This window comes from Brienomyrus brachyistius, chromosome 1 (assembly GCF_023856365.1).
Source record: "Brienomyrus brachyistius isolate T26 chromosome 1, BBRACH_0.4, whole genome shotgun sequence".
Taxonomy (NCBI): domain Eukaryota; kingdom Metazoa; phylum Chordata; class Actinopteri; order Osteoglossiformes; family Mormyridae; genus Brienomyrus; species Brienomyrus brachyistius.
The window spans coordinates 4,704,015-4,719,045 of record NC_064533.1 but is presented as its reverse complement, the minus strand read 5'-3'; the positions used below and the strand labels follow the sequence as shown (position 1 = coordinate 4,719,045).

Sequence of the window (15,031 nt, the reverse complement as noted above, 5' to 3'; positions counted from 1 at the left end):
AAGATGGAGCAGAACTGGAACCTGGCTGCTTGATGGAAAGATGGAGCAGAGCTTGGACCTGGTTGCTTGATATAAACTTTAATAACCCCTGTGGGGAAATTCTCTGTTTGCCTACCCAGTCTTGCTCTTCATGAGAGACACAGACACAGATAAAGGTGAGAGTAAGCTTGTGGGTCACAGTGCAGGGTCAGCCGGCGTTCCTCGAGATGGGGGGGGGGCACCACAGACATGAGCTATCCTTTCGAGGCCACGGCTACCTTCCAATCATGGGGACAGATGAATAACCCACTGAGTCACACACCACTCAATGGAGAATGATGGAACAGGGCAGGGGGAGCAATGGAGCAGAGATGTACTGGGAAATGGTGCGGGCCAGATGGGGACAGTCTGGTTTTATTACTGTATGTGAGACGCAGAGGAGCAGACCTGCTCTGGGGCTGAACTGCCCACTGTCCAAATTTAGCAACAGGCTGTATTTGTTTACAAAGTTAGGAGGGTCTGCCAGGAATCTGTGGACTTGGATTTAAACATTTCAGAAACAACTGCGCTTTTATATGAATCCCTTTCGATGGTTTTCAGCTATGTATAAAAACATAGACATAAACAGAGAGTGAGCCTCTCCTGCCATATGCCATGGAGGCAGGAGCTGAGGGTGCAGAGCGAACGCCCTGCCTTCTAGGGAACATCCCTTTGGCAAAGATCACTTTGAATTCATCTCCTACGACATGGATTTTCGATCACTGCTGACTTGACATGAATGATGTCCGTGAGAAGGACGTCCAGATTTTGTCAAGTTCGATGTGTCCCTGGCTCAGTGAGGGAGGGGCTTGCGTTTCGGTTGCTCGACCAATGACAGTCTTACCCTTAAACTGAAACTCCTGTAGGGCTCCAGTGCTGAGACCCTTATTTCTTCTCTCGTCGACACATTTCATTGTAATGCCGACTCTGTGTATACATACGTTTGACAAATAAATAAACTGATTTGAAGCTGATCTGATGACATCATCGCATGACATCATTAAATCCAGTGTTCTCTGTTAAGTGGCAAGGTGCCGCTGAAAGGTGTGTCTTCATTTCATGACAATAATAATAATACTAATGAAAACAACAAGGCTTGAGTCAGTAACCTTGATCATAGGGAGGGACACGTGATTAGCTTCCTGAGATACACACTACCTTGCCTCAATAGTTGAAAGCCTTGAGTTTGAAAATGAGAAAAAAAAAAACAGACCAAAGTGATGATGTCATATACTGAAGACTGAAGTGAAATGCAAGTGCATGCCTTGTTCGCCCAGGGAGACATGGAAGTCTACATGGAGATATTGATGGATGTCAGGATATTATAAATCCAGGAATATCTGGCGGAGGAGAGAACAGTAACAGAGAGTGGCTGTGTGTGGGGTAATTTAAGGCTTAAAATAAATTATTCGATTAGGTCACCACAGCAACCGTGTCTAGTTCTGGCAACACAAAACCTGCTGGGGGTTGTAATGGAAGCACGGCCCATTTACCAAAGCCAGACCAAACCTCGCTTTCCAAATCCAGGCCAAAATCCACACCGTTCTTCCTGAATCTTGGGTCAGCCGTGGGGTAGAGTCTCCCATTCAGTACTCAGTACTTTCAGGCTGGAAAGTGTGAACATAGACTCTGGTTCCCCCAAGAAGAGCTCCACAACACCCAGTGCCATTTAGCCCCAGTGCTTTTTCCTGACCACCACAGCTGCAGTGATAGTGCTGTGACCCACCAGAAGTTTCCGCCCACTGAGTTTCTGGCTGACGGGACATATCTATGAACTTAAAGAAGATCCTAACAGAAGACACTGTAGAAGAATTCCATCAATATGGTTGTCAGCACTGAGTAAAACTGAGCAATGTAACACTGACTTTCCCCCCTCCTAAGGTATCAAACATCCACCTGATTCTCTTTCAGTAGCTTCTTCAAACTCCTTCCACTCACGAACATTCACCTCAGCTTCACCGTCAGTGCAGCCCTTCTAGCCTGTTGGTACCTTTCAGCTGTTTCAGGAGACCGTCATCCAAGCTCTACCATGAAGGCCTCATAGAAGGAACCCTCTAATCTGCTGGGAAAGCTCCCAGCTGCACAGCCCTCATGACCTGGGACTTCCTAAGGTCTTTTCAGAAAGAGGAATTCCAAAAGAGTAGAGACTCCAGCCCTGATGAAGAGCTTTGGTTCCAGGGCCCACATCACGCATACTGCTAAAGCTAATCCTAACCCTAATCCTAACCATAACCCCTAGCCTGGCTTTGCCAGTTGCATCCTAGTAACTATTCTGGACAAGGTACACTGGTTTTTCTGGGTACCTTTCATGGAGGGCTTCGTTGAGTCGTAGTTGGTCAGATTATTTCACCAAGAGAAGCTCCACCAAGACCTCAAGCTTCAGAAAACGGAACTCTGTGGACCACAAGCCCTTCCACCACGTTAACGTCACATTTCTCTGGGGCCTCATGTCCCTTACTAATAAAAAGGAGATTTTATAAAGGGCGAATTTCACAAAATTACTCAGCTCTACCATCTTGGGGTCACTGGATGAAGTGTTTCATGAAAGTGACTGGCATCTGGACGCCATTCCAGCTCAGTCTTGTTGAGAGGAATGCAGGCGGGACACTGATGAACAGGCATTTCCACTCGTGCATTTCAGAAACTGCAGATATGCGAGAAGCGAAGCGGAACTTTACTGTAAGTGATCTAGGTTGCCTCTGGCGCAAGTACATTTACTGAAAAAATTAGTCATAGATCCAATCAATAGCCCTAGGATGGGCTCAAAGGACCAATAAGAAGTAGGGAGGTGAGCGAACATCCATACCTCAATGAAGTACAGTCACATAGCAGTTTGGTTTGTTGTCATCACTGCATAATTAAAAACATGCATTTAAAGAGCCAGTCGGTCCACATTTACCAGAGTATCACAAAAATAACTGCCCCACTACATTCTTCCACCATGCTTTCAATCCCTAAAGCACAAGCTCTGAATTAATCCAGTGACCTGCATTTGTTTTCGATATTTCTTTGTGCAATTTTTACCAGATGTCCCAAAACAGGAAACTGCTGGGTCGACACGACAGTGCACAGCATATGCGTTTGAAGAGCAGAAAACAGCACAGAACGAAACCCTTAGAATTCCGTTCTTAAATGAGCTTCTTAACTAACTTCAAAAGGCTGGTCTGAATGCAAGCACTTCCATTTGTCTCGATGGCACTGAACTACTTGTTTTTCAAATGTCGAGCTCTGCAGCCGATTTCCGATGGAAGTTTCGGGACAACCTGCGTTTCTGTGTTCCTTTGAGACACAGGAAAGGCTAACATGTTGCATGTCGCAAACAGCCATCAGTCGGGTGGTGCTTCAGGACGTCACGCATTGCCAGCTAGATCAGGGAACTGCAAGAAGAGCTGAGCACCGCACTTGTAACTTGAGCATAGCAGACTCTGGACATAGATACATTAGACAGATTACTGTGCATGCTGACCTTCAGAAGGTAGGCAAAGTAGGGTGCAGTTGGATATTATAACTAGCTGGATTGTTCTGCTGGGATCTGGCTCAGAAGTGCCATCAATAAGCTTCAAATGTACTATTGCTACATTTAGCATTTATTCCTACATTCCTCTTACTGCACTGCACTGCACTTTTACTCACTTATCAACCACATATGCACTTTGTATATACATCAATCGGACTGTATGTGATAATTGTCTCGTCAAAACTGTATATGACTGTCCTGCAGGCGTGGCAAACCTGATCCATGGAGAGGCACTCTGGGTTGAGAGGTCACCCCCAAAACGCGAACCCGCAGCGGCTCTCCACGGATCAGGCTCCCCACTCCTGTTCTACTGCATGTATGAGAGCCTTTGCCAAGCAAACGCAAATTCCCCGTGTATGTGAATCCTGATTCCAATTTTGTATCTTCAAAGCATGTTGAAATCCATCCCATTAACCAGCAGAAACTTCTTAAGCCTCTACAGTATGACAATGAAATGGCCTTGAAGGTCCTTGTATTAAATCCTTGCCATCATGTATTTACATCAAGTTTCTGCTTGCCATGACCGTAGGTTTGAATGTTCACCCCTCCCCCCCCCCAATTTCCCATGGAATCTCATATACCAACAACACGCCGTCAGTCTCTCAACATTGCAGAACAGACACCCACCCCCACTCAGCTATTCCACACCGTGTTCTGAATGATTTCCAGACCTCCACATTAGAGTGATGGTGTCCAGATGGCCAATTGGGTGCCCATTAATACCACCCATTTCTTTCCCTCCCCAGGTCCTAGAGGACAGGATGAAACTGGAATGCAAATGTCATGGAGTCTCGGGCTCTTGCACCACCAAGACCTGTTGGACCACGTTGCCCAAGTTCCGGGAGATTGGCTACATCCTGAAGGAAAAGTACAATGAGGCGGTGCATGTGGAGGTGGTGCGCGCCAGCCGGCCTGCGGCAGCCCACCTTCCTGAAGGTGAAGAAGAGCCAGGGCTTCCGCAAGCCCCACCGAGACCGACCTGGTCTACATCGAACCGCTCGCCCAATTACTGCGAGGGAGGACACCGCCACAGGCAGTGTGGAACACAAGGGCGCCTCTGCAACCGCACCTCGCCGCACACGGACGGCTGCGACCTCATGTGCTGTGGCCGTGGCTACAACACACACCAGTACACCAAGGTGTGGCAGTGCAACTGCAAGTTCCAGTGGTGCTGCTTCGTCAAGTGCAACACCTGCAGCGAGCGGACGGAGGTGTTCACCTGCAAGTAGGGCCCGGTACGGAGGGCAGGAACAAGCGAGATAAAGGCAGGGGGGCGCCAGAGGTCAGACCTGTGAAGTGAGACCGAGGGGAAGGAGGCAATATGGAGGGGAATGGGACGCCTGGATGCTGGAGACCTGGGAAGGAAGAATCAAAAGGAGACAGCGGATCTAATGGGATGGAATTTACAATATCAACTCTTCACGGCATCATTTTGCACATCAGACTTTGTTTTTGCTTTGGAAAAAAAGAGCTCAAGTATCAATAGGTAAAAGCCCACTTCATTACTGAAAAAAGAATGATGTGTCCTTATGCACTGATGTCTCGAGACTGACAAAAATTGAGACAAAATAATGCCCCGGCGGGAACCATGCAGTGTGTTCTGGGATTTATAGTCCTTGGTGGTTCACAGCGAGATTGCGAAGGAACTCAGACTCCCAGAATGCTGTGGAGTATGACAGTAGTTTTCCATAAAGCAAGGAGAAAGAGGCAGAGATTCTGTAGCAAGGCAACTGATCAGTCTTCCTGTCTGAAAAGGAATGTTGGGGAGAAAAGGATAGAGAAAAGGTCAGTTACGATGAAGAATGTTTGCATGGAGTCTTTGGGCATGTGGAAGAGTTTGCCCGATTGGGCTGAGGTATTTCTGGCCTAGCCAACTGGAAAACAGAAAACTGGGAGCATGATAACTGTCCAGTCACACTGGAGCTGCTTGTTTGAACACTGAAAAATGAAAATGTCTATTTATGTAATAGTTATCTTTAAACGAAGCACTAACGGGTAGAAATGTCTTATTTTGTACTAAGTATAAAAAAAACTTTAGTGACTGACTGAAGGTGCATATCTTTTGTAATTTACCCCCTTAGGAACAGTTTCATTGCTACTGCTGCCTTTTCTTTGGTGTGGTGTTCAATCAGTCAGAGGGCTGCAACAAAAGCGTCCGCAGACCAATACTAAACATCCGTTAATTCTGTGTCCTTTTGCATTTTCAGTAAGTAGCAGGGCAGCTGTTTTCTCCCACCATTTTAGCCACCATCATCTGTCCTCGACCCCCATAGCATGAAACGAGAGTGTTGCTGGCTGCATCACACAGAGCTTCACTGAGTCCTTCCTATTAAGGTATAACTTCGGTTCAAAGCTTAAATGAGTATTTGCTGGAACATGAGTTTGGGATTAAACGCATCCGCTGGGTCCTTCCTTTTTCCTGCTAAGAAGCTGAAATCCTTCCCGAAGTGGCTGCCCGGTTTCAGCGTTGACGTCGTGGGTGGGCAGGGGGCTCCGGTCACGCCTGCACCTTGTCGATTCCCAGTTCAGCGCAGTGGTGGGCGTGACTTTCATGCTCCATTCACAGCCCTAACCTGCCAAGTCAAATTCTGCGTTTAGAGCCAGTGGAATTTGGAAAACGTGACCAACATGCATGGGATAATGCATGATGTCATATTTTACCTAGAAACATTACTCTTTAATAGAGTATTGCTAAGAGTAATATTAAGGTTTAATATTAAGTTGTTAAACACAGACACTAGAAATACTATGGATTTATATTTTTATACGCAGTACTGGTTTCCGCACTTTACATTTATATTCAGAGAGAATAAAATCAGTCATTATTATCATTAGTATTATTTTTATTATTATTTTAAAGTGACTTTCTTTACTATATGCTACCAGTTCAAAGAAATGTTTGTGTTTTTTAAGTACTGAAAATCACAGAGAAACCTGAACTATTGCCTGAGATGGAATATTTGGATAAGGTATGAATTTCCGTATTTCAAACAAAACGGTGTTTACTTTTTGGATAGACCACTTCTCCTGTCCCCCCCCCCCCCATTATGTTCTCAGAATTACAGCATTTTTTTTTTTCATAAGCTGGTTGTGTACAGACAATAATATTCGCTCAACTGCAATATTTCTACAAGAATGACACCGCTGCAATGTATAGTACTAAGTTAATAAATGAATAAATAACTTATTAGTTTCTGGTTGGAATAAACCCTGCTAGTTATGAATACAAGTGTAAAAGTTAATTGGCCACGCAAGTGAAATCTTATTTGCCCACTTATAGTGGCCCACGACTCATATCCACTGAAGGATTTAACAGCTCATTAATTATAACAGCTACTGAAGGCATTAACGGCTCATTAATAATAATATGAATAATAAACATCTTCATCATCACCTCAGTCGGTCTGTAACTGCATTTCACATTTACTGGATTCCTCTACTCACTTTCCAGGGCTTGGAAATCAATTGTTTGGTTCTCTAACATGCTAAATATTCAAAACCGAAGAAATATATGAGGTACAGTACCAGTCAAAGTCTGGATACTGAAAATCATTTGTTTTTCAACAAGATACTAACCCTAAACCCCAAGGTTATGTAGTAAGAATTATCCTGTAAACAAGCAAAGAGATGCAGTGCTGTGACAGATGACCTGGCCCCCACAGCCCCCTGACCTAAACCCTATAGAACTGATTTGGGATCAGTCAGGTTAAAGAGTAAGAGCAAGGTAGCCAACCTATGCCCAGAATTTGTGGAAACTCCTTCAGGCCTGTTGGAAACGTATCCCAGGTGGTTACGTCTGGAAGATGGCTGAGAGAATGCAGAGAGTCTGCAATGCTGTCATTGAAGCTAAATGGGAATGAACACTTCTCTTGGTTGTTGCATTATTTGACATGTATTACTTCGTTGCCTCAAGGCCTTTTCCCATAAGGTGAATAACAGCTAAAACAGAGACAAATGCGTTAAAAGCAGATATGTCCAGACTTATACCTGGTACTGTACAAATTTTAATATGTATGTATTTAAACCCCTAATTTGAAATTATTCTTAAAGGATATATTCACCCAAGGATAGCTTGCTGAAGTAAAAAAAAAATGTGTTTTATTCTATGGCATTTTATACTCTGCAATGACATTGTAATTTCTTGAGGTTTCATACCTTTGAAAGCACAATTTTAGCATTCATGGAAATAAAGAAAAGGAAAGAAAATTATATACGGCATATTTTTGCAAATAAACGAACCAACAACATGAAAAGCTGAGTCATAGAGGAACAGTCCTGGGTTCAAGATCATGTTAGAAAGTGTCCCAGCGTCTGCTTTGGGCTTAACTGCAGTGGGATGAGCTGCTGGAACTGGCTTCCTACACAACCTGTTGACTCCACATTTAAGTGCCATGTTCCATATCCTTAAATAGGTACATTTATTTTTTCGGGAGTGTTCCTGAGCTACTTACAGATGCCTCAGAAAAAGTGGACTTTCTGAGTATATCTTAAAGCAAAACTTCACAGAAGTCTAGAAAGCCTTTAAAAAACATCTAGAAGTGTATCGTACCTGCTCTTTTTTGTAAAAAGAAACTCCACAACTTTCATTCAAAGTGCCAGACTCCCACCATTGGCTTTTTGTGCTGTGGAAATGTCTTCAGTGATGTTGCCGTTTAAAACAGCCATCGGTGCTTTGAGGAGCTGCTCGAGGTGTCGGGAAGCTCTACGTCATGTAGCAGAAGTGAGAGTCGACTTCATACTATGAAGGTGCACAATCATGCCGCATCATAGTTTCAAGACGCCTCTGGTTCTGCAATAATAATACCATCTTCCTACTGAAAGCCAGCGAAGGTCAAGGGAGGAATCCGCACACATACCTGTGGTTTTGGGTTCCTGGATCCAAAAGGGGATCCTGATTGCACTGACCCACATCAAATTGTCCAAATTCGAAAACAGAAATATATTATCTATCGCATTCGAATTCAAGGCTGCAAATCAGTGAATTATATATATAGAATACCAACAATGATGTTCGGTTTTGTAAGACAATTCAGTATCAGTGCAGTAATAATACAGGTAATTAAGACTGGTACCAGCTGCTTGGAAGTGAACCGATAGCCTCTTGGCTTAGAATTAGAGGCGGCTGATTGGTTCAAATGCTCGGTTTGACCCGAATTATTTACCACGGCTAATCACATGCATAAGGTGCATTTGGGTAAGCGACGGTCCCCAAGCCGTGAATGGAAGGCCGGGCTTTATTCAGCTGGTTTCCGCTTCCCACTCATGTGTCTGTATGTGAAAAGCATGCCAGCCAACCAGCAGAGCGAAAGTAAGGTGCGTTTTGTCAGCCGTATAAATCCCCTGGGGCTGGGACCTCATAAGCTTCTGCACTATACCCCGGATCGAGAAAAATAAATCCATGTGTTTCCGACAAACATTTTGTCATTAAAAATATGAGACAGAGAAACAGACCCTGCTGTGTTTAAGCCTTCGTCCGACGCAGCCGTTGTTTGGGTGTCAGAGTCATTAGTTCAATGGAATATATTGTGGGGGCCAATTGTTCTGGTCTAATTCAGCCCGGGTGCACTGTGTCTGCTTTTTCAAATCAGACCCTGGGTGGGGGGCGCCGGAGAGTGGGGGGTTTCCGAGTAATAGAGCCATTGAGATGAAGAGTGGGGTGGATGACTAGTGGACAATGTGGACGTAAGCACCCCACACTTGATAGTCATTGTACAGTCAAGGCCAGAGAGAGGCAGGCGCTAAAGACGATTGAATACCCCTTGCACCAATTTGGCAGGAGGGAAGAAGGGGGCTTGTTAACTGTTCAGGAGGACGTATGTGGGAACTAGCAGCAGCCGCAAGATGCAAGCGAGGAGCAAATTCCCAAAACTCACTCAGTCCGTTTTTTGGCTGTTTTTGAAATGAGATCTCGAGTGACCTAAAGTCAGGCTTCCTCATCACATGCTATGTCACACTACTGGGAAGCAAAACTCCACTCTTGCAATCCAACGAAGAGCTTTCATTAAATTTCCGGGATTTTCTCGAAGACGTATCTTGTGGGCTGAGCGAGATTTGGAAATTTTCAGCTCGATTCAATGCAATTTATTTTTCTATAGCGCCTTTCACAAAAGAGACACCCCAGGACGCTTTACATGGCTGTGTTGTGATACATTCCAACATCATTAAGACAGAATAACACAAAACAAAAAGTTCTCTTGAAATGTGGGTCCAAAGAATAAGGGGGGGGTCTTTAGACACCCAACACTCCACACAAAGGCTACAACTTTCCCCAAGTGTGTGAAACCCTCCTCAGCTTCCCCAGCGTGGTGGAAGGACTTTTCAGGAACGTGGAGATCAACGCCTGCAGCTCTGAGGAGTGCTGCCTAGATTTACCGCGTCTGACGGATCACCAGGACTAATCCCATAAGAAAGATAAGATAAGATTAGTTATACTTTGGTTATCCTAGGGGGAAATTCATTAAAGAATGGCGGTTTCCATTAAGAAAACCTGCTTGACAAACAGCAAGAGATTAAGATCTCTGGAGGATCCTTCTATTCAGAGTGATGGATATACTGAGTGGGTGGAGATCATGTCGGCTTTATGAGAGAGACATCATTTTAAAGGCACAGAAATGTCAATATATATATAAAGATTATGGTGATAAGGCTGTATTAGCACAGCGCAAACATGCATTAGGCACCTGTACATCTCAGCATCTGCTCCCAAAGCTACTACATAAACAGTAAACAAACATGTATGTTGGATACGGGTCACAGGGACCTCCATCTGGATAATTCTGATAGTGTGAGTAAGTACCGCTGCAGTACGGCACTTAGATGTTGCAGGAGTTCGCTTCACCTGCCGCGATCGGTAGATAAGTTCATTTAGAAAAGGGAGTGACATCTTCTAGATGCAAAGTAGTGAGCCGCGAACTCGCCGCCAATTAGCCCAATTTCCGCGTAAAATTCTGTCTTCTGTTTGCGTGAAACTGTAGCAACATAGCATAATAAAACCTGTGCCGGGCAGCCGTTTAAAAATAAAGTCGTACTTTTATCTAATGCTAGGCTAGAACAGCTCCTTGCTGTTCGTCTTACGTTGTTTTGACTGCTTGTCTTAAAGAGAGACCCTCATTTTGTGGTTTCGCCTCATCTGTTTGATATTAGTGGTAAGAAACACATGGGCTATTCAAAGGAAAAAGGCCTCTGTGACATCATAGACCACAGGATGAAGCAAGGATGGTCTACCCAGGCCCGAGGGTTTAAAGTACATGAGTGGTCTCTCCATTGTTCTATAAAGTATGCGATTGGCCAATGTATCATCCATTAAAATACGAGACTGTTCAGTTCAATGTCGCTTCAGTTTTACACAGAATCATTGTACCACTGCTGAAATGAATTTATTACTGCTGTGGTATTGCGGCATCACAGTTTAGTCTAGTCTGGCTGTATTTTTGATGATAATGTTCACAGAAAGTGGAATTAAATTTCTAAGTGTATTAAATGTTTGGTTATTAATTCATATTCTGTTTGTTCGTTAACTGAAAGCCAATAACAATTTCCAGATGACTAAAGGCGATTCTTTATTTTCAGTGTTTGTGTTTAATCATGATCTTGTGTTTTAGTGCATGACTCTTATAAGCTTATGAGTGATAATAAGCATGAATAAGTTGTATAAACTTGCAATAATCAGCATAAATAATGACACTTTTTTGGCTCATTGCCGGTGGAAATTCTCAAATCAGCTGCTCAGGGGGTGATAACTGACTCAGTGTTTCCACATCATAAACAGTATATGGGTCTGTTTACATTTCTGTTGAACTTAAGGACATATAAAACTGGCAGTTTTTTTCCCCATTTGTGTACTTATGGATATTTCTCAACAAACTTACCATAACAAAACTGAAGAAAAATATCAAGTCGTCAGTTAATAAATTTAGCTTAACTTGTGCAAACAGCTTTTCGAGGCTAATTAATGAAGGGTTGAGTGGAGCTGAAGACCAAAGTGCCATCTTGCTCGGGGGGGGGGGGGGGGGGGGGGGGGGGGTAGTGGATTTAACCTGTCCGAACTTATGACGAGGGAGTTTATTTCTTGATTTGTTGATTTAACTAAAGCACAGCTCAGAAAGAGTGATTAAATTTGTAATAAATAATGCACTAAGATATCTCTGGCTGAAGGGACGCATGCTGACTCCTGAGTGGGGGGCCCCAATTTGAAGAGTGTCCCTGTTTATCCTGGACCAGGGGCTAGGCGTTCCTATGAAATATGGGGGGGGGTTAATGCTTACAGACCTTGGCCTTTTTACTCACAACCCAGACAGCGCTAGGGGTGTCGACCTGTGGGAGGCCACTCGCTCCTGGTACTGCGTGTTTTGGAAACTCCCCCAGGAAAGGGAGAGGCCGAGGACAGCCCACCTGAGACCCTCACCAGTTATACATCCTGCAGCTGAGCTCCTGATCTGCCACCAAGGGCCGATTCTTGGATTTTTTTTCATGTTGCGGACATAGGAAGGACCATAATTCGTACAGAGAGGCCAGCCTTATCATTATCCAATTATATGTTTTGGATTGATGAGTGACAGGGGAGGGGACCAATCAGCTTTCAGTGCGAGCCAGTGCTGCTGTAACCCCGCCCGTTTATATGCCCCTTGTGGGGTGTAATCATATCAAAAGAGTGCTTTTTCTGTACATAATTCTTGGGCTTTTAGTCTATTTTCCTGTCTCAGATCAGTAAACAAAGTACATCTTTAGGCATAGGTGATGACATTGCTTGCCCATCGATAAAACAGATCATGAAAACATAATCACTGAATATAATGTCCAGCAGAAATCCCTGGTGGGTCAGCAGGCAGCACCCCCAAGACACCTCACTGACCTTTGGACTATTTAACGGAGCTGCCAATGGATTCAAATCTGTAACCTGGTTCTGTGAGATAAGTGAGATGATTGTGTGCATCTTGCAAAAATTAGGAAAACATCTTAAATAAGTGCCCAATGAAAGAATGAGACAAAGGGATTTTCTTGACAAGGTTACTTAAGAAGACAACATAAAATGAGGGATACTTTTATTGCAAGGTAATGTGTGACTCTGTGGCGATGAGCATCCGACCACCATAAGACCTTGAGATGGGAGATTTAAAAGCTAGAGGAGATTTACATCTTCCTGGACAACACAAGCTGCATGAAACACTTAATTTTGTGACAGTTGTAAATGGCTTGCTGTGCTGTGCGGCAAGATTGCAGCGAGTCTGCTTCAAATGACACATTTATATGAGTACGCTCATCAAGTAAGATACCGTGACCATTCTGGGAGAGGGTGAGATCCCGCAAAACTACACGAGCAACACTAAAACCCTTGGAAGTAAAGCTCAGTGAGTCGCTTTTATCTCTGAAAGTAGCAAATGATCTGATACCTGAAGATTCCCAAAGTCTTTAGGGTTATTCTGTTCTATCACAGTCAGGGGCTGGCTGACTGATTCAGCTGCCTGAGATTAAAGCACAGCGACAGTCTAAGTCTCGGAGAACTTTCTGGCAGCTCTTCGCCTTGGAAAGGGGGGAAACTCGCCTCGTTAGAGCATCACGCACTGGGCAGGGATAACACAGAATGGAAGGTGCTGCCTTATCGAACATTAAAGCACCTGCGTAATACACTTCACCTTTATACCCGCCATTATCTCTATTACAGGTTACTAATAAGTCAATAACTATCATTTTTTCCTTTTGAAAGCGTTCTACAGTTGAAATATTTCTCTCCGTTTAAAAATACCGTTTTGTCATTTCTGTTTTACTCGTACTATATGGTCCGACCTTCCAGAATAAACTCCCCACCACTATTTATCTAAATTTTAATTAGCAGCATCGTATTAAAATGTATTCCATATATACATAATTGCATTAAACCTCAGTTGGATGGCTACACCGGCTCCTGGGCAAGCAGTAAAATCCATTTTTAACCCGAGCATTTTCCCGGTCCAAGATCCACAGTCCTCATCAGCAGCGTGATGGGAGCCTGACGGGTCGATGAAGGAGAATTCGAGAGCGGGACGGGGCGATCCATGGTCCGAAACCAGCAACGTGGCCGCAGTCACATTTTCCAATGAGTCCAGGTTGCAGAAACCATACAGGGGCCGGGCTCTCGCTCCAGGCCTCCTACTGAACGTGACCCAGCTGTCCCAGTTATGAGTGCGGTCGTGGGCCCCAGACGACCACGCATAGTCCCCGTCAAGGTGCGGTTCTAGTCGCTGGACGACCACAGTATGGCTCTACCAGATGTCGACCCCCAGTCCGAATGAATTCTTCATTAAAACGGATGGTGTCTGTAGCTGTTTCAGTGATCATCATATTATTATTATTTTTTTTACTATTACCGTAACGGTAAATGTAAGCTGCTACAGTCAGGGTTCTGAGCAACGCATGGAAACAGTCATTAAAGGAAATGATGTTATAAATTTTCGACCCCAGTTGTTCCAATAATGAAATAAGTCATTGGCTCAGATTGTTTTGTGCAGGTGAATTCTGATCAGGTGGACATGATATTTTCCGAGGTCTTTGCATTTGGTGCACCTGTGTGACCTTTGACCCCCATGACCCTGGAGATGACCCCAGTGCATGGCTGGAATGAACAAGCTTATGACAAAAGTATCCATAAAGACGATGGCACATTTCACAGTTTTAACAGCTCACAGCATTCAGTATCAATATTTATTTCAATAACATTTAATGACATTTTGAGTGTATCAGAAAGGTGCATAAAATGAATAGGTTTCAAGGTAGAGAAGGTTCATCGAACCTTGATTCCTAAAAAAAAAAAGGATCTCCGGCCCCTTTTTGGTAAACATGAGACTGAGATTTGGCTGAGCGACAGAAAGTAACACACGAGTGGGTGTCGGTTTAAGAAGTATACCAGTGATGACTGTTGTCATGGAAACCCACTTGTGTTTTCATTTAGAAGAAGCATACCAGGCGACTGCTCTTTTGCTGATATGTAGGGCAATTAAACTTTTTATGTATGTATGCACTTAAATATTAGAAATATCGTTAATTATAGGGGAAGCAACAGGCATAAATCTCGAAAATTACAGGCCAGATGCAGAACCAAAACAAACCTTGTCATGCAGTTAACCGACATGGATCCTGGGGCTTCTTACTCTGCAGGCGAGTCTCAGTGGAAGGTAAGACCCACGTCAGACCTCCACACGAGCACCTAATCCCCCTGGATCTTATGGTAACGGCTTCCTCCTGTGAAGTTTAACCATTCGTGGAAAACAAGAGAGCGGATGGACTCGGTTAAGTCGAGCGCCCAGAAGAGGGTCTGATCCAGGCCTGAAGCCATGACTTGGCACAGCCGACTAAAATCAGGAGACGACGGAAACACGTCTCGCACTCTCATCTTAAATCTTCGTTCAACGGGCGCAAGTGGAACGTACACCTAGGACTCCACTATACAGTGATAAATGCTAAATCTGAAGCTCATCACTAAGTGTCTGCCTGCTTACGAGAAAACTACAGTCACTTTATAGT

The 15,031-nt window shown here is 44.1% G+C and overlaps 1 protein-coding gene across 1 annotated transcript in view; it reads left to right on the top strand.

Moving 5' to 3' along the window:
- LOC125730833 (protein Wnt-7b-like) overlaps positions 1–8,028 on the top strand; it is a 50,527-nt gene extending 42,499 nt beyond the window's left edge. Inside the window, 4 exon segments of the mRNA XM_049005837.1 lie at positions 4,282–4,446; positions 4,448–4,498; positions 4,500–4,529; positions 4,531–8,028. Coding sequence (XP_048861794.1) covers positions 4,282–4,446; positions 4,448–4,498; positions 4,500–4,529; positions 4,531–4,764 — 480 coding nt within the window. The 3' untranslated portion in view covers positions 4,765–8,028.
- The last annotated feature ends 7,003 nt before the right edge of the window (positions 8,029–15,031 follow it).